Here is a 24,274-nt window from a genome sequence, read left to right on the forward strand (position 1 = left end):
CCAAATACAATAAATATTTATTCATTTCACCATTTGTGTTTTATTCCCTTAGAATGGTACATCGAAAACTGGTTAGAATGCATTAATTTACAAATAGAGGAATGTAAAGAAGAGCCTATAACGCATGCTATTTTTTAATGCACTTTGTACAAATGACATAATTCTACAGGTCAATGTTGCACATATTAACAGTGTTTGGCAGGTAGCTATTCTGACTCTCCATTGCATTGTGGTTATGAATTCTGCTTCTCATCCTGAAAAAGCCAGTACCTATAGCAGACATTTGTACTGAACGTCTCTGGGACTTCCGTCAATGAAAAGCTTCATCTTCTGTTTGCAAAATCATCATGAATTTTGCAGTACTTCAGGACACTTGACTCCTGAACTCATGCTGTTAATTATTTCCCCCTGGATTTGGGTCAGATAACTTCTGTTAATTCGCTAGCGTGAAGAGTCAGGAGTGCAACATGCATTTTGTTTCAAGGCCTGTGCTCGGTGTGCCAATGCCAACTGCTTAAAGTGATGATTGATGCAGTTTGCTGAAGCAGTATTCAGATTTTGGCATGTGTAACTTGCTTTCTGGTGGGGAAAAATCTATTGGGTCACCCTCTCACTTTCCAATACAGGAAAGTCCTCTGCTTAATATTTCCCAGTGGTTTGACCCAAGTGATTTGGCTTCCATCACTTCCCTAAGAAAACTATTCCACAGCTTAATCTTTCAAGAAGTTTTTCTAATATCTAGCCTAAGTTTTCCTTTAAAGGGTCATCTGATTAGATTTACTTTAGCAAACCCCCATTCTCTGGATAATGTATCTTGGCACTATGAGTCCCAGAGCTGGGGCTGCACCTGTGCATTCCCTGACTGTGATATATTTGGGATTGAGGTTACATAGAAACCCAGAGCTCCTACTTCCCCTACGTTCTTTTCCTACTACAGTTGAGAATTGCTCCTGGAATCCTTTCCCCTTCCAGACTTCATTACAGTGCTCTTTGTTCCTTTTTCCAGCCTGTGTTTGGACAGGTCATTAGTTTGCATTTTGCTAATCTATAACAATTGGCATTAGTTTAGTAGCACGTGGTAGTGTTAGTAGCTTTGCATTTAGGGAGTTGTCTGTGCCCGTGTGGAGCCAAACCAAACTTTGTCTAATCCTACTCTATTTATCCATCGTGATGGATCTGGAAGATCAGCATTCAAGAAAGCATTGAGTTTTTATATCAATGATGAGAACAGCCAGAGTTCAATCAATAAGGATTAGAAAAAAGCCCAGCATCAGTTGGGAAGTTTGGAAGGGATTTGTGGTAGGTGGGGAGCAAATTCTGGGATACCTCAGGTGAGTGGGGGAAGTAGTTTTTCCAGATGGCCTTAAACACGAGAGTGCTGCACATTGTGGCCAATGTAGTTGCATTTTCTCCTTCTCCCACCAGTACCTTCCCTTATTCAATGTTTATTTTTTCTCTCTCTCCTCCCTTTCCTAGTGGTGGCGATTTATGACTACACAAAAGACAAGGAGGACGAGCTCTCATTTCAGGAAGGTGCCATCATTTACGTCATTAAGAAGAACGATGATGGGTGGTATGAGGGTGTCATGAATGGAGTGACGGGGCTCTTCCCAGGGAACTATGTGGAGTCCATCATGCACTACTCTGAGTGAAGACTACAGGGTGCAGAGCTGCACCTTGCACCACAGGAACTGTCAGGACTCCTCAGCTCTCCACCAGCCCCTACGGGCCCACCCAAGTGAACTGAATGAAGGATAATTGTAACAAAACCACTCTTGTTTTTTGCTTTTTTCATTATACAACAATAGCGATTTGAGTTGTTTGAACAAATGGCTCTTCCAGCTGCCAGCAGTGGCTGTGCCCGACGTTGAATAAGCTGACCCATTCAGATGTAGATAGTGGAGATGTAACGAACTTGTTGAGTAGCTGATACTTGACTAAAATTCAGACTGATTCAAGCGTGATCTGGAATCTTTCTCAGGAATACTGTATGCCCCTGTGCTATTACCTCTGGCATTAGTGCCTGGCACCGGGACATCCGGGATGCCAGTGCAAAGGGTTAATGTAACTGGCCAGTGGAAATCCCTCACTTTTTCTACACTCCCATGCAGCTGGAAAGACACTTGTGTGCTAGCTAACATTTGTATTCCTACACAAAGCAGTTCCTGTATCTGACTTCCAGATGGTTCGTTACATCTTTAACGTAAACACTTCTGCAACTGCTCTGCATGTGTAGACTGATGTGGGGGCTCACAGAGCTGGCTTGGGTTCACTTACCTTTCGATAATTAAGATGGATGCAGCACAGAAGACCTCACCATTGTGTAATCTTAGTTCTTTGACTGCCCCAGGTTAGATCTGTGTTATGCACTGGTGTAGAAAGTTATCCCCTTTGGCATGAGCTCCCAGCCTGCTGGTGCAGAGGGGTTAAGCTGAACACAAATGCAGTGTGTGGTGCTGATGGGCGAAATTAAGTTTATAGGTTCCTAGGGAGTCTGAGGCTAACTCTAGGAGTTAAGGTTTGAATCTCTTCGTGCATGCTTGCACGAGACAGATTATTCATCCTAAATGTCAGTATTACGCACAGTGTAATTTTAAAAGCCAATCAGGTCTTGTAAATTGGCTCTTTTTTTACTTTGGTTCCAGATCTGAGTATATGCTGTGACCGCTCTGTGCAGAGGCAGGACAAAGAGCAGTTGTCTTCTTCAGGTCTATACCAAAATCTCCTCTCAGTGGAAGTAAAAAGGGCTGCCATATGTGTCGGTTTTCCATGGAAAGCTACGCACGAACTGCTTGTTATTTTAGAGCTTTTCCCTGCCCCTTCCAGTGTTTATACCTTTCAGAGCTATACGAGCCAGGTGTGACTCACATACTATAAAGGTTTCACATACATTTGTAGGTTGCTTTTTAATACAGTCTCAGATGAAAATGCCACCACTGGAGTTGGCTTCACAGATGAGCGTAAAGACCTCAGAACAGTCATTTGTGCCAGTTTAGGAAGAACTTCAAACAAAAGAGGAGTGTTAACGTAGTTCATTAACATAGCAAACTGATTGACCTGCTGTTGTAGTCCACCTTCTGGAGGAGGGCAGAAGTCTGATCTCCCATAATAGGGAGCCATGTTTCTTCCTGAACTATCTTTATTTGAGCCCAGGTGAAATTCCAGCCAGTACCAACAGTAGCTTATTCAAGTCTAGATAATGCTGCAGCAGTCTGCTAAGGCACGTGTGTACAGTGGAATCTTGCAGGGAGAGTAGTAGAGGGAACTAACTGGAGGCTGGTTTTCCTTCCTTCCTTAGTAAAAATGTGCACAGTCAAGCCAGTCTCATAACTCAGTATCTCGTGCAATATCTTGCCAGCGATGTGCATTTAGAGCAAGCAGGAACACTTTGGCTAGATGGGACCTTTGCTAAGCTGTGCATCAATCTGAGGGGGCGGGAAAGGAATGGACAAATTGTGCATTTCTTCCTTATACTCTGGATATGAAGTCTCCTTGGAGCTTTTCTGCCTCCCCGTACTCATTCATAGCTGGCACTAGAGCCTAGGTGCTGTCATGAAATGAAGTAGGATGTGAATTAAAGTACAAGAGCTATTCTGGGCCATTTTGTCATGTAAACAAGCCCCAAGGGCATGTCTGCAGGGCAAGTATCAGGGGAACCCATCTGCTCCAATGCACACGGCTAAAGCCCGGCTGCATTGTGTAGTGTAAAGGGGGGACCACCTGCTCCTCAGAGCGCTTGATTATGGTCCCATCTACTCTACAAAACAGATGTGCTTTTTCTGAGCCTGGGACCTCGGTGTTGTAAGTGGCGCCCCGGACCTGGATATGCTTGTGCCATAGACTGGGCACAGAATCACTATTCCTTAAACTAGCTGTTTCTATGGAAACATGGCTGGTGTGGCGAGCTCACAAAGCAGAGGAGTTGTAGAGGCCAGAAGGTCCTGACCCCTCCCCAGCAGACAAGATGGTGCAGGCAGCATAAGCTCCTTGCCACTTACGAGGTGGTTCACCCTGTAGAGCTGCTGTGGAGGGAGTTTCTGGGTCACCTCCTGCTGGTTTGATGCTTTTTTATGCAGTACTAATGTTGTAAAAAACACTTGTTGGGTTTTATGCATATTTTTTATTTTGTACAGTTTTGAATTCTGTAGATTGTCCAGGGATGATGCTATGTCATGAGCATAGACCAGGCCCAAAGTAATCGGATTTTGTATGTACTGTTACATAGACTGCATGCTATTAACGTCAGTGAGGGTTGTGGTTCCAGTTCTATCATTTATAATCCCCATCTCCTTTTCCCCTTTTATTTAAATGGTTACTTCAAAAAGGGGTGGGGGCTTGGGCCATTGGCAAAACTTGCTATTCAAATCGATGCAGAACTTCTCTGCACGGAGTCCTGCTGCCAAAACTGAAATGAAGGTGTTACAAGTTACAAGCTGTTGATCAAGCTGTTTTTCTCTCGCTGTAGGGTGGGTTGGGGGGGTAGGAGAAAGGATACAGCAGCCTAGCCCAAAGCAGACTCTAAATAGTAATTCTCCCCCCTCCTGCTTTTTTCCCATCCACAAACGGGAGGTGGGGGGGGGGGGGGAAGAAGAGCTAGTCCACCATTGCCTCTGCCACTGGTGGCAGAGGGTTCGTTGGTGAAGAAATGGTGCTGTGCAAAGAGGAAGCGCTACTCCCTCCAAAATAAAGTTGTGATTTCCTGAAAAAGAACAAAAATAGTTCCTGCTTCCACCACAAAGCTACACAACGTGCGCACATTCAACGTGCCAGTCTGGCTACAGCTACAGTGCAGAGAGTCGGTCTGGTACCTGTAACACAGCCAGGGGGAGGCTGGGGGCTTTGGGTCCTGTTTCTTTAAATACATATGTGAATCCACTGGCTGTTTTTGCTCACAGCTGCTGTCCTCAGAGGGGGAGTACACAAAAAAAACAGTGGTTCTAATATCCTGAGCTACTATGGTGATACGTGCCACATAAAAGTTGTGCTTCTTCATGTATTGCTCTGAGGGGGCCTCCTGTTTTCTTGTCCTGCTGCTCAGAGGCAGGGCACGGAGAAGCTTTGCGGCTGTCTCAGTAAAGCAACAGGGGGGAAATAAGTTCCAGTGCCATTTCACAGTCATTTTCAGGGATGGGGGAAGGGAGTGGTTTATTGCCCCATGCTGCTGCACATTCTGGAGAATTACAGAGTATGACTTGACCAGCAGCAGATTACAACTACTCCAAACCAACCCCCTTTGGGGAGGGAAAGAGCAAACAATTAGGGAGGTTCTCATAAGTAATGGTTGAGTTGTTTAGCCCAATGGCTACCCCACCCCAGCAGTTGTCAAACAAGAGTGGCAGGGGATAGAAGGCTAACACCTGCCTCCAATGTAGATTTGTCTCCCTTCCATCTAGGCCAATTTTGGAAAATTCAGGGGCATCACCTCTCTCCCATGTAGGTCTCATATTCTCCGCCCCTCCCGGGCCATTGATTACTTCCCCTGAGCCTGGGAGGGCCCCTCTTTTCTCACTCAATGTAGCCCCTCATTATTGCGAAGCTGAGATCTGCTCTCCACAGGGAAACGGAAATAGTTGCCAACCAAACTCGTGTTTGCTGTTCATAAGGGGATCATAGTAGCAGGAAAACCCGACATTGACATCCTGTGATGGGGTGACGTATGCTGAAAGGCTCTGCTGCCTGTCTCATAGCCTGTGGGGGAGTAGGCGGTGCTCTTCACACAGCACAATTTGTTCAGCAAGGGAGGCTCCCATCCCCACTCACCCTCTGCCAGAGGCACCAGTGGACTAGTGTTCTCCTTTTGGGGGGAGAGAAAAACAGCTTTCGCACTGAGGTAAAATAAACCCTGCCCTTTGATGCTGAGTCCATCATTGTCCCCAAGCTAGGCTGTCCGGTAACAAGCTCTGAGCACACACCTTGGGGGCTTTTCTGCTGCATGCCAGTGACAACTAGGATGTGCTTGTTCTAAAAATAATAGTGTGGCACCATCTTTGGGAAGATACTTGAAAGCTAAATCGATGAACCCAGGTTTTGAGAACAATTCACAGAGAATGTTCCACTGCTGCTTTAGTTTGAAATCAACATGTTACATGCAACTTCCCCAGCCAAAAGTTTTCTCTTTAAGGGTACAGGAAAGTATTTATTAGCACATTGCAGGGTTGTGCCTTAACAAAGCACACGTCCCAACAGGGTGTTTGCTAAAGCCTGGATGGCAACCTGTTAAGAGGTAGCCTTTCTACCCACCTCCTGCTCACGAACTAATACAGGACTTCCTTCGCTGAGGGCAGTGCCGTTATGTGTTTTTATTGATAAATTCTACCGTTGAAAAATGTGGAAAAACAGCTGTGTACAAAGGAGTTTTGCTTTAGCAAGGTTAAGCGCTGACATCATCTGAGATTTTTGTAAAGAACAAGTGCTTATTTTCATCTTTGAAAAGTGTCTTTTGCAACTTGTATGGACATGTGGTTACTATGAATTCTCTGGAAAAACCTCACTGTCTAATGTCCTCTTGTTCCTGTAAATTTTTCTTCAAAAAATAAAACACCCAATTTAGCTCACTCTAAGCAGCAATTTTTGGCTCTGGGACTTAATATGGCTGATCTATTCAGAGCCCTCACTCTGCTCTTGAGGTTGTAAAGTAAGTTTCAAAACATGCATGCCACCAGAAGATGGTTAGTGGGTGTGTGCCATTCAAACCCCCTTCCACTGATTGGGGAACATTAATTTTTAAAATTTTTTTAATTGTACTTGGAGTTAACTGTTGCTGTGTACTAAACCCTCTTGTTACAAGTCCTGAATAAAAAAAACAAAGCACACATCAAAGTGTCCTGTGAATATCCTGCTTCTGTAACAGTCCATGGGTTAATCACAACTGCTGTCCAGCTAATAATGGGCATGGCTAGACAAGCATCTGTCACACAGCTAGCAGCAGGCTGTCAGGTGGACATACTGTGAGAGAGCAGAGCTGTCCCCACTGCATCATTAACTAAGACAGATGCATACAGCATGTCATCCACTGTGGGTTAATGATTTCTAACCTTTGACTAATGCTGGTGATTGTATTTTCCAGCTTTGCATTTCAGTGCTTCACAGAGGTGGGTAAAATCAAATCAGTTCTCCTGCTCTGTAGGGTGGTATCAGAGCCACTGCCCACCAAATCTCTTTTGCACAGGGGCAGTATCAGCCTTTGGACTTCGAGAAATAGTTGGTGATCCAAATTCTTCCCCCAGCTCTTGGTCTGGATTAAGACACTGTTGCTAGGCACCAGTGGCCCTAGCTCATGTCTAACCATCATCTGAGAACAGAACAGATGTGGAACACAAACAGCTGTGCTAGCAACAGGAAGTCTGTTATGTTCCTCCAACTAAAAGGAGGGGATGAGTGCTACAGCTATTGCTTAGGAAAGCGGGCACAAACCCATCCATGTCTAGCGTTTACGACTGGGGGGCACAGACTAACCTAGGTCAAGCAACTGCAATAGCCTTACTGCCTCTGTTCTTTGGAGCAGCATGTAAAAGGAACGGAAGGGGATGGTGGCGTGAGGTTCTCTAGCTGAAGCAGCAGGGGTTGGCCAGATCTGGGATGTAAAAACCTCTCTCTTAGTGGCCTTAGAGGAACAGCAACTCCACTCTACGTTGAATGCAGGGGGCAGAGAATCTTTCTTAACCACCAGCCTTACAGTGCCACCCAGGGCAGCCCCAACCCAAACGATACCTACTTCGCATGAAGAATACTCGTCTTTCAAACAGGACTACATCACCGTGCACTAGGCCTTCTTGCTCAAGGCAGACAGCGCATAACAATGTGGTGCTCTGTGCAGTTCACCCCACAGTGCAGTGTAGACACTCCATTCATTCGGTTCTGGTAGCAGGCTGCCTAACATAATGCCCACCAGAGCAGAAGGCCCGGAGCCTGCTTCAACACAATATGCTAACTGCCTATTCATTAGCATTTTGTCCTCATATTTACATCATTTTAGTTTATAGAAGTGTGTAAATACACTATACTGTACATAGAAAACCTATTCAAATACATACAAAACAAGCTGAACTTTAAATCAATGCAGGTGACTTTAAAAATCTTATTAAATACTTCAGATCTGTTTAGCCCACACCAGGTTGCGTTTGTGGCTTTCCTATGTAATCAATGTATTTCTAGTAAGGAATGATGAGGTTACATAACATTTCTAGGAAGCTGACAAGAATGAACCTGTGTTTTAGGTCTTAGTTAGTTTCAGAACAGACCAGAGGATTTAGTTTATACTTCCAGAACCTGCTAGTCCCATGAAAGCCTTCACTCCAGCAAGGCACATTATAATCTCATGAAAAAATAAAATGGCAAGACAGGGAAAATAAAACAGAAAGCATTAAATTTAACTACATCTTTATTGAATTGTGCATATTCTATTGTATAATGAGCTATAGTGGGTACTTTATAATGCAGTATTTCTTTTGTCCTCTCCCATGCTTAAAAAAGTATATTTATACATATATTTATATATATTTATAACATGGCAAAGCTCCCCCCAGCCTGAAATTGTCAAGAGTTTAAAAGAGCCTTGTTTTTTGTTTTGCGAGAGGGGAGGGGGAGCAGTCCCATTCAAAGATAAAATGTGCAATTTTTTTTTAAAGCAGTAAACATATGAATGTATTTACAGCACACGCTTGCTGCACAGACAAATCATTGTAATGAGATCTTCTTACATGTGCATCTCCACTATTACAAAGGACACCATCAGTGGCTGCTAACAGTTAGTGTAAGCCGTGAAACAAGCAGTGATGTTCCAGTTAATGCTTGTTCCGTGGCAGTTCAACAGACAAGAGTTACCACTTATGAAGAAGCAGACAGGAAAACCAACCCCATACCTCCCCTACAGTCAAACCCCAGAAGTGTTGAAGCCCACAGTTTTGCGCCCTTTCTCACACTGTCAAATGCTGTGCCTTGCACATGCAACATTGACTGAATTCTTTTCAGTCAGTTTCCAGTTTGACGTCTATGGCAGGGGCGTGTGGACCAGAGGTTGAATTTCCAGAGGGGTTCGCACCTACATTTGAAGTTTTTCAGGGGTCCGCAAATGAAGAAAGGTTGAAAACTACTGGTCTAATTATTACACTACAAATGTGCAACAGCATCTACTCCACAGGGCCACAAGCTGCCACCTCTTGCAAAATACCTGCCTTAGCTCTTCATGCTGTACATTGGCACCTGCTGACCTCTTTAATTTCGCTGCACCCCAACTCCAACATGCTCATTCTCAAGAACCAAGAAAGCAGATAACGGCTACATCTTTGGTAGACAGCAGTGTAATCACAAAGAAGTGCAGCTAGGGCAGTGGTGGATAAAAGACTCATGGTAGAGGACGAGGTCAATTCTCATGCCTTCTGAAAGTATACTCAGGACTTAAAACACCTGGCAGAAGCACTGTTGCATCCACCATGCCGCTGAGATTGTAGTCCCAAAAAGGGGTTTTAAATTTTATACTAGTAGTTCCTTATTTCAGGAACACTATTTGCAAGTCATTCATTAGTGATTCTGGTACTGCACCCCCCCAAAGCAAGGCAGGAATGTGTGTGTGGGTAATTGACAGTCTTTCTGCCCAGCCTCTGCTGCAGCTCCTCTCAAGCGCCGTACACAGGCCTGATAGGTGCTAAACACCCACAGCCTCCATTCACTCCACCTCCAACCCCAGAATTAGGGCCAATGTGAATCCAGGTGGACCATTACTGGCTCCATTCTCTGTGGTGTTTTTTTATTTAACTATACAAGGAAGAAAGTACAGTACTGATTTTCTCTTCAAAGCTTAACTAAGATTGTAATTCATGAGATGTAACCATCAGCAGAACCCTTTGCTCTCAGCACCACAACTTGGTATTGGAATGCTTTGCTGGTTCTCCCCCTGCCCCCAAATGAAGAGACTTGAAAGGGAAATGGCAAGTCACTTTACAACAAGAATGCCGATGTTATAAATAAAAGCTTTACAGACAGGAATCTTCAGGGCTTAAACATTTCAAAGGAAACAGAAATAACATTTCCCCTGAAGTGTTTGCCACACATCTGCTCTACAGCATCCTCCTAATTTGGAGAACCAGGAACTGAAAATGAGTCTAAAGAGAAGTATATGAGACTATTTTCACTGTCCAGCCTGAGGGAAATCGCCCCTCCCCCAAACATAAAATAAAAAGCGACGTAAAATATTTAAAATCATTTCAATGTTAATATGCTAGAGTATTAGTAACAGTAGAGGAACACTGCCTAAATTACTAACATGTACCCTTCAAAGAAAAAAAAAATGGACAGATTATTTGGGTCTTTATCTCAGGTTATGGCTGGCTGTTGAATTAGAGTTTAGTGTCAAAACTTTGAATAGCTGAGATTTCAGCAAATTCAGTTTTATGGAAAAGGAAAACCTGCATGCTGAACATTTGTGAAGTTGCAAAAAAGATTTACAGTGAGTTGCAACAACCCCAATGCAAATTTATAAACAAGTGTTCTTGGATTTAATTTTCAGTAGCGCTAATAGATAGACTGGAACATATTATGGCCAATTTCTCACAGAACTCCAGCTCAAATGGGAGTTTTGCTCCATCAAGGACCAACAGACTTCTTCCCTATAAAACCAACCCTGCAAGCTGATACTCATCTACCACGGAACATACCATGGTGATCAGCTAGTCTGACCTCCTGCATAGCATGGGCCCTAAGACTTCCCTGAATTAATGCCTGTTTGAACAAGAGCCTACAAATATAAAACATTCTGTTCTGAGTCACCCCACTGCAAAGCCAGAGCAACGGCATTGATTTCAGTGGAGGTATTCTGGATGGAGTGGTTGTATCACGCAATAGTCATTTAGATTCCTATATGTTAGGGCTGCATAAAAAACAAACTAACAAGATAGTGTCAGCTGAAGCTGACACGAAAAACAATTTCACCTTGTCGCCCGCTAATGTAATAGGGCTCTTCACAGTTTTCTGTAACAAGTGGAAAAAATCATTTTTTCCTTCTAGTGCTGAACCTGCACTTTCACTTCTCTTCTAATGGAAGAAAATAGTTTCAACCCAGACTGAGGATGACTGTTCTTGGATTTAATTTAACCCCTGGGCACTGAGGTAAAAAGATGAAAATAGCTTCTTACTGTGCAATGCTAGAACATCCAAGCTCTAGACACTAAAGCGATTTCAAAACTACACTTGGCTGAGAACTGTTTACATTCCTTTTTCTCTGTTCTGAACCTAGTGGACAGTCTGCTTTTTCCTGCGCTGCGCTACAAACAGGGATCGTTCTCTCTAGGCACATTATGGAGATGCTCTCTAGCTTTGCAGACCTGCACATATTCAGTGCAGTAAGTTGACATATTTGCTACATTCAGAGCTCAAATGTCCATCCGTGACAAAACAACAGTGTTTTACAAGCACAATATTACCAAGGACACCGCGCTTGTGTTTGGATGATCAATGCTCTCCACTTTCATGTTAAAGGGCAATGTGCTCCTACTTGCTAGAGGACATCAGCAAAACACGTCAGCTATTCCTCCAATTTACATGTAAACTCATCCTGGAAAGTGTGGACTTCCACACTAAGCTATTTTAAAACACCTGAATTTCAATCACTCACACGATAACTTATGATCTTTATTCAGAGGTGATCAACTACATGTTAAAAGTACTTTTTGTAATTAATTGACAGTCTATGAAATTAAGCCTGGTCGGTCTTTCTAAAGGAACTGAGTCCCAGCAAAATATACCACAGGACTAACTATGGCTCCTGCCGCAATTAAAACGGAGGCAGAAATGCCCCTTTAGCTGGATGGCCACAGATGCTCCCAAGGAGAAGCAGCACCAGGATAACTTTCTCCCAGGTGAGCACTGGGATGGGCCAACTCTGTGTTTTGGAGTCATCATAATTTACCCTGAAGTGGCTCCCTGGTTTCTGGTCCTCCACTGTTTCTGTTTCAGTACACACTTGGCTTTGCTTTTTACTTTCTTCTGACTGAAGATGTTTGGATTGAATGAATTCTGCCCCCTTCTACTAGGCTGTGGCACTTAGCAACTAGTGGTTGCTACTTGCTCAGACATTAGAAGGGATAACCAAACTTGGCTCCAGTTCCTCCTATTGCTCGTTTTACAGAGCTGTTCCCTAGTCCTCTTCTCTTTCCCCCACTTACTCTCTGACCTCATCAATTCTCACAGTACTTATTCTGATGCCTCAGACTTGCCATTTAGCCCCAGAGTTCCACCTTGTCCCAAACGTAAGAGAAATCTAGTGGCCTGTGACTGTGTTATGTGTTCATGTCACTCTACCTCCTTCACTCAGCGATTTCTTCCTGCCTAGTTTGTATTTTTCAGTACTGACATACAGTAGGCGCATCAGTTAGCTAACCTAAAGCATCACTGCCTTGCCTTGCTGTATTGAAAGCACCTCTGTCCTGTCTTGGCTGGCTTATGTTTAGCCAAGTGCTCTGAAAAAACACACTCCTTTTATTCTCACATCAATTCTAGTCCCTCAGGCAGCTGCAACTCCAAGCACCTTGCAGACCCATCAGTGTTTCCTGATTAAAGGTGAAAAAATGTTTTTTAAATAAAAAGCTTCAGATTCTAAATCATTAATGTACACAGGCTGACTAGAATAGTCACATTTTCTTACATGGATGTCATTTTCTCTTGTGCTTCCATACTAGGATCTATCGTAGGGCTTGTGTTTCTCCTACAAGACTTGTGAAAATAGTGTTTTACATATTCAAACATTAATTAATCCCCACAACACCCCAGTGAGGTAGATCGGAGTTATCCCCATTTTCCAGATGGGAAAATAGGTATAGAGAACATCACAACAGGCTAAGGAATGCAGCTCTGGGATCAGCTGCTCTTGCAAGAGAAAAAAAGCACTCTGAGTGGAGGTCCTAGCAAGTGGCAAATATTTGTTTAAAAGTAATTTAAACTACACCTGTATTTTGTTAATAATATGGGATCAAACCGTCTGCTCCGTTGGTCTAAAGTATGGCTGGTCAGCTCCAAGGTGCTATGCTGACTAAATACAAATTATGGTCAATTTATGGTCAATATTCTTTGCAGAAACTACTTTCTCGCTACGAGAGAGAGGGGAAGCAAAGAGGTTGAAAGAGAGGGAAGAAATGAGGCAATTTCCAAATCAATGAGCAGGGAGAAAATTACTTGCAAACAAGGCTTATACATTTGAATACTAGAACAGAACAGCAAATAAGCTGGAACAGCAGTTGCCATCAGGATTCTCAAGGTTTGCAATGGCAAGCAGGTTATTTAATTTTTGCCACCCTGTGGTCTAGTTTCAGTACACTTCGTTGAGAGCATTGCAGCCGTTTTTTACGACTTAGCTTGTACCAACACTGGACTGGGGACAGACACTAGCAAAGACTACAGTACCTTGAAGAAGAGTTTTGACAAGAACACAAATGCTAAAAAATAAGAGGTGGGAAAACCAGAACTCAAGGAGAAGCTTCAACCCCGCCCCTGCACTGACCCTATTTTAAAAGAGCACTGCATCTTTTGGTTTATATAACTCATGCAGGTACAGAAATAAAATACATGGGAACTGTGGACATTCACTGCGTTAACATTTCTTCAAAGACACAAAAGGTTGTCGGATTGCCCAAAGCTAACAAATAACAAAAAGATTGAGTTCCTGTTCCACTCACTCTTTTTGCTGCCAATATGGAGTTCTGTTTTCTGACTTCCAGCAAACTGTTCAGTGGCCTGCATTAGTGAGCACAGATTCAAGATCCCATGGGAAACAAATATTAGACAAATGAACCTGATCATAGGAAACAGAGAACAATTCTCATCTGCCTTTGAAGAAATTGCATTTAAGACATTCCTCTGCCATAATTACGAACAAGTGCAGATCCCAGAGGCACCTACATCAAATGAATAAAAGAAAGAATGATAGGGCTGACACGCACCAGTGGAGTTATGGGGGGCGGGAGGGAGGAGGATGAAGATAAAAGAATCAACTAACTGATTTAGCTCCCAGAGAACATGGCTGCATGCTGGCAGTGATCAGTAGGTAAACTGATCAATAAAAACGACGAGGCTAGAATTCCTATCTGTGCACCTGTAACTCCACTGGAAGGCGCGAGATCGAGGGCCAGCATACAATACAAGCAGCAGCAGGAACAATGTAGAAAATTACAGCACCCATTATTTGTAGCATAGTTCAACCATCTTGTTACTAAGACACTAATCAGCTAACTGAGCATGCTTAAAATCAACAATGCCAATGCTTTTAAGGACACTTTATAAGCACAAAAATAGTAGAAATAAAACTTTTGTGAACAGTTTGAAAGATACAAAAAAAAAGTGCCTTTCCACAGCAGTGCTTTAAAAATGCACACAATGGTATATTCTTATTGCTCAAATAAACTACTCTAAAATATTACAACGATTTCCTGGAGGTGCTGAAGCAGATTCAAAGTCATATGAAACAGGTCAGCAGAGACAGCACCACTCATTTTTTCCTAATCAAACACTCGTTTCCTCACGTGGATTATTATTACACTTTTAAAAAGGGGGAACGCTGTAACGATGCTTCTCACATTGACAAGCCCAAATGGCAAATATTCTCTCTGATCAAATATTAGTTTCTACTTTATCGACGCACGTGATCTATTGTAGCATTGCTTGTGATTTCTGGGCTGCTTTCTTGGTTTCTTGTTTTAGAAAAAAAAGTAAGAGCATTTAGAATTTATTTTTGAAGGAAAAAAATGGTAAAAATCTGACCACCCCAATCTTGATAGTGTCCCTTTAGTGATCAGGGAAATTCACACAAACGAGCATGTTAAGGTACAGCGCTAATATTGGAGTTATTTTACAACGTACACTGTACTGCACATGCACGAGATGCAAGATCGCTTATACTAACTCTACTATCATATCACAATGTCCGATACCCAGGTAAGACTGCACAATCAAAAACTAGCAGATTACAAGAAAAAGGATTCTATTATTTTGATCTTACGGTTGTAATCAGCAATAAATAAATAACAAATCAAATAAAGTATTCTATTTCCACCTAATAAGGCCCCTGATGATGTAACTGGATTCCTAACAGATTTTATCAGCTCCCAAATTATATATTTTTTCAGTCATCTTCCATGACTGCCAGAAGTGCAATTTGTTAATTAATAGGCTTATGCATTTGTTGCCATCTCAAAAGGTCAAAGAAAACAGGTTCCCAGCTATTTGTGGACCGAAATTACCGCTCCCATCCCTCCCTCCCCAAATGAAAGCTTCTAGCTCACAGCTGGCGAATTACACACACTGCTTCCGCAAGGGTTCTCAGCCATTTTTTGTAAAGATAATTCATCTCTTCAGGCACAGATAAGGTGAGCATCTATATATGGTGTGTGCATGTGGCAGAGAGTATTACTGAATACAGAAACATACCTGTATTTTCACATGTACTGATGATGCATCACATGACAGATCGTTAAGCCTCCCAATGTGTCAAAGTAAGGAATTGTGGCTACCAGACTTCTTACCACATTAGAATGTGTATTGGATTGGAATAATATATATGTATCCCACTTACTGTACGGACAAGGAACTTGGAGCTGTGAGTGGTTTTCAAATATTTGGAGGGGGAGGCTCTTTATAGTATAAATATATTTCACTCCAGCCCATTATATATAAACTTTTTTTTTTTTTTTTTTGCTCAAAATGTATTTATTTTCAGTAGTATTACGACCAGAATGTTTTGGTATGTTGTGTCTGTATTTTCAATCAATTGAAAATGTACAGATACTGACAGAATGCTTCAGTTCTGTACCATTTACCCGTCACAAACTGCTAAAAGATGCTTTTTTGATTTAAAGTGCCCCCTACATCTTCATCTTCATGTAAAGGTTTGACTGGTTAGAGTCCAATTCCGAGTAATATATACGTCAGTGGACTGAAACAATAAATACAGAGCTACAAAAACATTCTGGTTATCTTCTATAACTGCGACGTAATATATCACAATCTATTATATAACTACATTTATAATACATGCACAAACTTATCTCACATGGACAGACACTACAAAAAATTTCTTTTTTTTCTTAAATGCAGAAAAAAGTAAGAAAGGTTTTTGGTCCAATCCATATGAAGGATAAAAGAAATTGCAAGGGAGAGGACAATGCCCCTCCACACCCTTGAAATAGTCAAACCCAAACCCTCAAACTTTTTGGACTAGTTCTGAAGGGGAATGCATACAGTTACCCTTGGTGACAGTGGGTGACCACGTCTTCCTCATGTTATCGCACAAGCCACATGTTCTCTCTCCACACAAAGTACAGATTTGCTGATTGTAGAATTGACTGAAAGTCACGCAAAATAGAGTTCACCTAGTGATTACCAGTCCCTAGACAGCTTGGTGTTCTGATCCCTTTTGGGGGGAGCAGGCGGTGGCCCCCTCCGCAACGTTGCATAGCCTGATATATGACTGCCTCCATAGCTGCCAGTCTTTTGCTGGTCTGCAAGCAGTTCCGGTGGGGGTGGAGGCAAGGCCATGTCATCCATCGTGGCAGTCGGCTCTGTTCTGGACACACGGGAAGAAGAGAGAGAGCCATGCCGAGTGATGGACTTCCGCTGCAGAGTCCTGTTTAGGTCTGCCAGGAAGCCAGGCTGAACACTAAGGCTGGACTTGGGCGAGGTGGGCACTTGTGGACTGACCGGCCCCTGTGATTCCATGATTTCTGCCTGCGTAAGCCGGGTGCTGTCATTCCGCTTGGGACGTGTGGGCGGAGGGGCTTTTTTCACTGATGATTTAGACCAGGGCTGAGGCTGCGGATTAACAACAGCAACTTTTGGAGAGGTGCTACCTGAAAACACAGATGGGATCTCTACTGGTGGTAAAGGCAGATCTATTTCTGGTGGAGGTGGTGGAAAGTCTGAATCGGATGGAGGAGAAGGAAATTCTACCATGGAATCCTTCCCAGACACTCCTACTGCAGGTACCTTTGCTGAAATACCTCCTTGCTGAAGAACTATAGGCAGATTCACCCCAGAAAGATTTAGCTTTCCTGGCTTTGGAGGAGCTGCAGGAGGAGGTGGAGGCTCCTTGGAAGGAGATCCTGAAGGCTCTGGTGGATGTGCAAATTTGCTGACAAGGCTGTCCACCGAAGGTCTCTTAGATTCATGATACTCAGCAGAGCTGCTGGATTTGATGCTAGAGTTTCGTTGAGGTGTTGGAGGTGGTTTCTTCCCTCCAGGACTTGAGGTCTTGCTGGCCTTTTTGACTGGAGATCCCGCCTTGTCCAGGGTAGGAGAAGCTGCAGAGGGAGCTGGGGAAGGTGGCGGAGGAAACACTAAGCTGCTCTCAGGTGGTGGAGGAGGAAAATCAGGAGATGGAGCAGAGGTGGGCTGCCACTTGGGCTTTGCTTTCACTGCTGGGGGAGACTGTGGCGCCCCACTTACTGGGACAGGCTTTAAAGGCTGAGGCTCTGTGGCTGGAGGGGTCGGGGGAGGTGGAAACTGACTGGCTATCTGCTTCACAACAGAGGGCACAGGAGACTGAGGGGATGGGGGAGGTTTAACAGAGAAACTCTGCTGTTTTGGTAAGGTGGGTGGGGGAGTAGGCCCTGGAGGAACAGGTGCTGGTGGAGGAACTTGGGAAGCTGTGAAATTTGGCTGCTTTTTTATTGCAGGAGGAGGGGGAATGGGCCCGGGTGGCGGGATGTTGGTCACGATGGGCGATGCTGCCTTTGCACTTGCCTGCGTGGGGACAGGTAGGAGGGGTTTAGGAGGGGCTGGGGGGGGAGGCGCTGCAGGCACAGGGGGAGGTAGAGGGGGTGGTGATGACACAGCCACTGGAGTAACGTTCTGTGGAACCTGATGGATTTTGAGAGGGGGTGGTGGTGGGGTGAACGGTGGCACTGACGGGGGGCAGGGGGCTGGTTTCAGCTGTGCCATAGCTGATCCGGGGGTAGGTGGAGGAGGAGGTGGGGGAGGAGGGGGAGCCACCAGCATGGGCAGTTTTCCCAGCGCTGGGGGTGGTGGCATTTGCTGGGTGATGGGGGGAGGTTTAAAGAGAGGCCCAGCATGCTGGGAGGCATTCTGCAGCCTCGTGATCGTGCTGTACTTGACAAACAGGGGGGCTGCTGAGCCGGTCGAAGGCGTAGACTGGCTGGGAAGAGGCGGGGGTGGTGGCGGAGGAGGGGGTGGAGGAGGTGGTGGTGGTGGCGGTGGGGGTGGTGGAAGGGGAGGCGATGGCTGAGAAGCTGTGTATGGGGTAGCCACTTTAATTTGTGGGGACATGGCAGGTGCAAGTGAAGTGAAGGGTCGGCTCACAGACTCCATTTTGGCCTAAAAGACAGGGAGTTAAACAAAAAAACAAAAAGAGAAAGAGAGAGAGATTAAGAGAGGGTATAAAGGCAAGTTCTAAATGTCTGTCATTGAAAAAGTAAGATGCAGACTACAGCATGCAGGAAACGTAAGCACAACGATGCAGCACAAGGAAATTCTGAACACGGACAAGATGGAGTGCGCTCATGGAGGGGGTGGGGTGGAGGTGGGGTCTCACAAGGACAGAGTCCTAGGTTTACTCAACTATATGCCTGAACAATAGGAGGAGATGGATTGGAGCTGAAGTTTTCTGATCAGATAGCAGTTCAAGGAGGCGGCAGGTGCATTGTGTTTGGGTGTTGAGCACATACAGAAGTGAGGCACGAACCCGCGAAGATTCCTGGGGGCAGACCTGTGTGCCCATGCAGAATCCCAGTAATGTTCATGGGATTCCAGATGGGTAAGGGATGTACCCAGGGAGATCCCCTTGCAGAGAGCCCTTAGAGAGGAAGCCATGCAGAGTAAGAGACACGGCAGATGGCCGTTCAGGTCCGTAAGACTGAATTTGGACCAGGCTGATGCTAGGCCTTCAAGAGCACCTGTCTTTCCACGATCTCGACCGGATTAGGAAGGGCTATTATTTTATGCTAGCTGTGGTGATGGCATTATGCTGCTAATGTTTTGATACATGGAAGCCTGAAAATATTCTGAGAAGTGTGCAGGACACTATAGGAACTAGCTCCACACGCTGGTACATCGAGACATTTTCATCCAACATGCACTCAAGTTCAACAATGCAGAGAGAAAAGGGGAATTTTATGGAAAAATCCTCTAACATTCAGTATAAAATAATAAAAAAATTGATACACAAAAACTGTATTGGTAAAGAAGAGCTAGACATGCAACTGAATGTAAGAGAGAGAGAGAGAGAGAGCGAGCGCGCAGGGATGAAAAGAAATGGGTTGAGAGAGGAAGGAATACTGCATTCTACAGTCCAGCCAATTCATTTGGTTTTATTCAGTAGCATTAGGGTTAAAGTTTTTTAAATTGTAAATCTAAATTTCTGTTAAAGATTAGAGAACATAATTATATTTACTCCTAAGGTTTAACAACACCACATCCTCCTTATAACATGGTCCCCCTTTGAGCCAAGCAGTGAGTTTCATGATGATTGTAATAGAAAGCCTACTTAGGGCTTGTCTATACTTACCACGCTGGTTCGGCGGCAGGCAATCGAATTTCTGGGTTCGATTTATCGCGTCTTGTCTGGACGCGATAAATCGAACTCAGAAGTGCTCCCCGTCGACTCCGGTAATCCTGCTCGCCGCGAGGAGTACGCGGAGTCGATGGGGGAGCCTGCCTGCCGGGTCTGGACGGCGGTAAGTTCGAACTAAGGTACGTCGACTTCAGCTATGTTATTCACGTAGCTGAAGTTGCGTACCTTAGTTCGATTTGGGGGTTTAGTGTAGACCAAGCCTTAGTAACTGATGCCAAAAACAGCTTACTAGAATGGACAGCCACAGTTACTAAACATTTTATTAGGACACATTTTGTCAGTGCCACTGTATATTATGTATCAGAGGGGTAGCCGTGTTAGTCTGGATCTGTAAAAGCAGCAGAGGGTCCTGTGGCACCTTATAGACTAACAGACGTATAGGACCAGGAGCTTCTTGGGTGAATACCCACTTCTTCGGATGCATCCGAAGGCTCATGCTCCTATACGCCTGTTAGTCTATAAGTCTTCGCTGCTTTTACTATATATTATATATGACTAGCTAACTTATATGAAAGGATTTGCATATCAGTTTGTTATAAGGGTCAATACATGGATAGTATTATATCAACTCTTCATTTGACTGGGAGAAAACAAATATTAACTTATAATGAAATAGATAAGACAAATAGAATAACTTATAATGAACGTGATGTGTACCTCTATTTGTCAAATTAAGCTAGTAAGGCAAGGAATTGGACAAAACCCTGGAGCAATTCAACAGGTTCAAAAGAAAGATTAAGATTTCTTAAAAGGGTTAGTCTGCAAGATTCTGGTAATGTCACTCAGGTTAATGTGCTTTCAAAACAGCCCCTGACCTTAATTCTGCCCTGTATAAGGCATGCCGGGCACGCAGACCTTAGCTGTGTTGGGCTTCACGTTTGACACCTGAGACAGTAAGGCAACAGGAGAAACACAAGGAGCATCAAACACAAAGAGGGTGACAGAAGCGTAACAAGCACGCATCAGGGCATGGCAGAGTTTGCAAAGATTGGGAATTAAAGACTGCATGCGAGGGTGTTCTGTGACCCACTTTGTCTTGTCGTTTAAAAACCACATTCTGAACTCTCACTTTGACTCTTCTTTTGTATTGCCATCGTGGCTATATTTAAAATTATATTTTAAACTAAGTAAATAAAAAGATCAACCTAAAAAACACTGTATTTGGTGTCCTTTACTGTACTGACCTGAACTGGTTAATAAAATATTATTTGGCAGATATACAAGTCTAATTATTCAGAAATACAGAGTCATTCATTTGCTCCAACTGTATTGTCAAAGAGCAATCTTTTTATAAGCAATTAGATTACCATATGGTTTTTGAACATGCTTTTAAAACTTTAAGATATAATTAAGCATGAAGAATTTTGCCTGGCATCTAGGAGGGCGATTTTTGCACAAAGCAATAAACACATGGAATATTGAGGAAAGGACAAAGAACAATGTCTCTGAACTTTAAAAAAAAGCACAATGATTTGTAACAAATTACGAAAGTGTGTTCAGTGAAATTTGGTTTATAAAGGCCTAGAAGATAATTAATTCTGTGTTTCATTTTTTTTTCTTCTCTGAGGCAGTTAAAACTAGCTTATATTTGCAGTTGTTAATTCACAATGGTGAGGTGTATCTTTAGGAATATTTAGAAAATACACCAATGCTATTTATAAGGAGAAAGCAGCTACTACAGTTTGTATATGCAATAGCTACACTATTGTTAAAGCATTTTTTTGGTATGCAGAATTACTCTATATGCATGGATCTGGGATATCACAGCACACTGACAAAATACACAAGAACAGCTTCCCTTGCTCCATACAGTGTGTTAATGCCTTTATTAGTGTTTCCTTTTCTGGGACCCCTCCAAGACATTTTTTGACCTAAAGGATTCTCACTATCCCCTGTCCCTTTACTATTCACAATCTCAAACTTGCATTATGATTCTCCTTCTGCTCAATGGCCAGACTCCCTCTGAGGCTCCACAGTGTTTTGTCTGACAAAGGTAACCAAGCAATGAAAGGCCTTCTCCCAGCAGAGGACTGATGACCAAGCACAAGTCCCATAATGATCCGACTCTGGGCTACAACTCGACTGTCAAGCCAAGCCTCCATTCTGAAACTTTTCATCTTGCTTGGTTTCCTTTAAAAGCTGCAAACATATTGTGTGGACGCTATGATAAACACTCTGGCACTGCTGGAATCTAGCCAGTCAATGATCTGCTTTTACCAGGAATGTTTCAATGTGATTCTAACTGCCTCATCACAACACCAACATTTCAGTGACAATATTCTTCCTCCTCCCTCCCTCCCCCCAATATATCTTAATTCTTATTATCTCCTTAATTCTTGGAGCTCTGGTATTACTGAGGTCAGAGACCCAGGCAGGACCAAAATTAGGTACTATAGGCAGTAGTGAATGTTGCATTTAAGGTTATAACTCAATCCTTCAGTTGTAACCCCTTACACTTAACTTTTTCAAAAATGTACTTTTGAGATAAAACATCACATACTTTGCATAAGTGCAAAGGTCAACTCTGGAAATTTTTAGGGCAATCCATTCACCTGTGTTGGGCAAGTGTGGGAGAAATACAATTTTTCTTGTTTGAAAAAAAGTTGTTCCACTTTTTGTTGCAGACAAGTAGCTTCAATTGCTGAATTATAAAACTTTAGTCTTTGTACATGGATAGCCCTCAATAAGGAACAGTCTAAAAAAATGTGTTTTAAAAATTGCTTTAATCAGATATAGTATAAATTCTCTTAGGTTTTGGGCACTATGGAGTTGTAAAAATACAGCATCACGAGTCCACTGTGCTCCAAGAAAATTAAATGTAAAAGACTTTAGTGCAGTAGGAAGGTTTTTCAGGTTTAAAAAAAAAAAATCAGGAAATGAAAAGTTACAGTTCTCACAGCAACATTATCTCGCTCACATTGCTGTACCTATTCAAATTTTCAAGGGCAAATGCACTTTTGCACATGCCCAACACCTGATTAGATTATGCATGTCAGGATCACAAGCATGGATTGGTACGTGGCACACAAATGATCAGCTCTTGTGCACTTTTAAAAGTTGGTCCACAGTATGCAGAATTTGTTACTACTAGACTCAGTACTGAGTGATCAGATTTATACAAAAAATAACCCTCCCCATCAAAGACTCTAGATGCTCCGATAAATTATGAAAACGTAAAAGGTACGTGCAGGGTAGATGAGTTACCATTGCTTAGAGAACTATAACTTGTATGTTGCTTAACTTCTGCATATTTGAATTTGCATCAACTTATTTTCTTCATGTAGTTATATATTCCACAACCTCACATCACCACTGGAGGACAAAGTGAGATCTGTATGCTTTTTCTTTAATACATGTTCCAATTTTAAAAATGTTGTCTTTTGTCAAATGAATTCAGTATCTGTAACAGATGCAAGATTGACAGCACGGAAGGAAGTAGTCCGAAGCATCTCTCACATTGTCCTGCCAATATACTTCAACTCTGACCTGACACTGTTAATTCAGATTCTGTGCCTGTTCAGCGCCTGGGCATCGATGCCAAGACTGCCAACAAAGTCATTCATAGTTGCAATTTTTGTGGTGTGTTATGTTGTTCACGAGAAATTGCATTAATGACTTATTTCACAATGGAGGTGTATATTACTAACCCAGAGCAGACCTGAGCTGAAATCCTTTATACCCAATTACTAACAACACGAGGCATCTGCTCTCCTCTCACTACCCAGTTACTACTTCTGTTTCATATTTTGTCTACAGCATATTAAAACTTACTACTTCAATTTTCATGGAACCCAAATAAAAGCACCTAGGGAAATGCCACTGGAGCAGATTTCAAAACAGGCTCATGTGTCTGTCTGCTCCTAGCACCATCTCTTGGTTGTTCTCAGCCTCACAACGGAAGGACATGACTCGTCTCTTAAGTAAAGAGATCTTCCTGAAAGCATTTCATTCAACTTTTTGGCAGTTAATATTTTTGCTTGGCCTTTTTTTAAACACTATTCAGTAGAATTTTTAAGCCATGGCTGTTAGGGTGACCAGCTGTCCCAAGTTTATAGGGACAGTCCCGATATTTGGGGCTTTTTCTTATATAGGCGCCTATTACCGCCCACCTCCTGTGCTGATTTTTCACACTTGCTATCTGGTCACCCTAACAATGTCTTACACGTAATAATTGAAAATGGCTACAAAACCCCTCACGTATAAAACCTGACAGGACGCTCAAGAGGTGACTCATTACCCCGGAGAAAGCTACATCTGAAAAAAATGATAATGCAGTATGTTGAAAAGGTGGAGTAAAAAGAGAAGAGAATCCCAGTAAAGATACAGATGAGAAGAGATGTCACTCTTTCGTACATTTTGTGGGGGTGTTGATTCTCATGCTAAAGTCTTCTTGTTACCTTGCTGGACTCTTCCAGCTGAGTGCCTCGCTTCCAGGCCTCAGAGAAGATAGAGCTGACAATACTTTGGGAACGGACATGGCCAGTTGGTTGGGTGTCAGAAACTCCACTGTCAGATTGATTAGAGTGATTTGACTGAGACTCTGTTTAAAAAATATGAAACACAGGAAAAAGTTCATTTTTATCAAAGTCAGTCAATGAGTTTGTAGTGTGACACTTTCATGAGTGACACTTGCTAGGCACAGAGGTGACAGGCTAATTTCATGCCTGCTAAAACACATTATCTCACCAAAGGACATTATTTCCAATA

General features: G+C 43.1%; 2 protein-coding genes across 33 annotated transcripts in view; one reads left to right on the top strand and one right to left on the bottom strand.

The window, feature by feature from the left end:
- ABI2 (abl interactor 2) overlaps nt 1-6,814 on the top strand; it is a 118,853-nt gene extending 112,039 nt beyond the window's left edge. For all 25 annotated transcript variants that reach the window (XR_010591366.1, XM_065560974.1, XM_065560977.1 and 22 more), the window contains one exon: nt 1,477-6,814. Coding sequence is in view for 24 of the 25 variants with exons in the window: in XM_065560974.1 (XP_065417046.1) it covers nt 1,477-1,652 (176 nt within the window). In the remaining variant the exon portion in view is untranslated. The remainder of the gene's footprint in view (nt 1-1,476) is intronic.
- RAPH1 (Ras association (RalGDS/AF-6) and pleckstrin homology domains 1) overlaps nt 6,318-24,274 on the bottom strand; it is a 170,033-nt gene continuing 152,076 nt past the window's right edge. For 5 of the 8 annotated variants that reach the window (XM_024104033.3, XM_008166852.4, XM_024104035.3 and 2 more), the window contains 2 exons: nt 23,965-24,107; nt 6,318-18,312 (listed from right to left, as the gene is read on the bottom strand). In XM_024104033.3, coding sequence (XP_023959801.2) covers nt 16,360-18,312; nt 23,965-24,107 — 2,096 coding nt within the window. In that variant the 3' untranslated portion in view covers nt 6,318-16,359. Of the gene's footprint in view, nt 18,313-18,970; nt 20,453-22,271; nt 24,108-24,274 lie in introns of those variants that run through there. The other 3 variants (XM_024104036.3, XM_008166853.4, XM_065560971.1) reach the window with 3 other exon arrangements.

The sequence above is a fragment of the Chrysemys picta genome, chromosome 11 (genome assembly GCF_011386835.1).
Source record: "Chrysemys picta bellii isolate R12L10 chromosome 11, ASM1138683v2, whole genome shotgun sequence".
Taxonomy (NCBI): domain Eukaryota; kingdom Metazoa; phylum Chordata; order Testudines; family Emydidae; genus Chrysemys; species Chrysemys picta.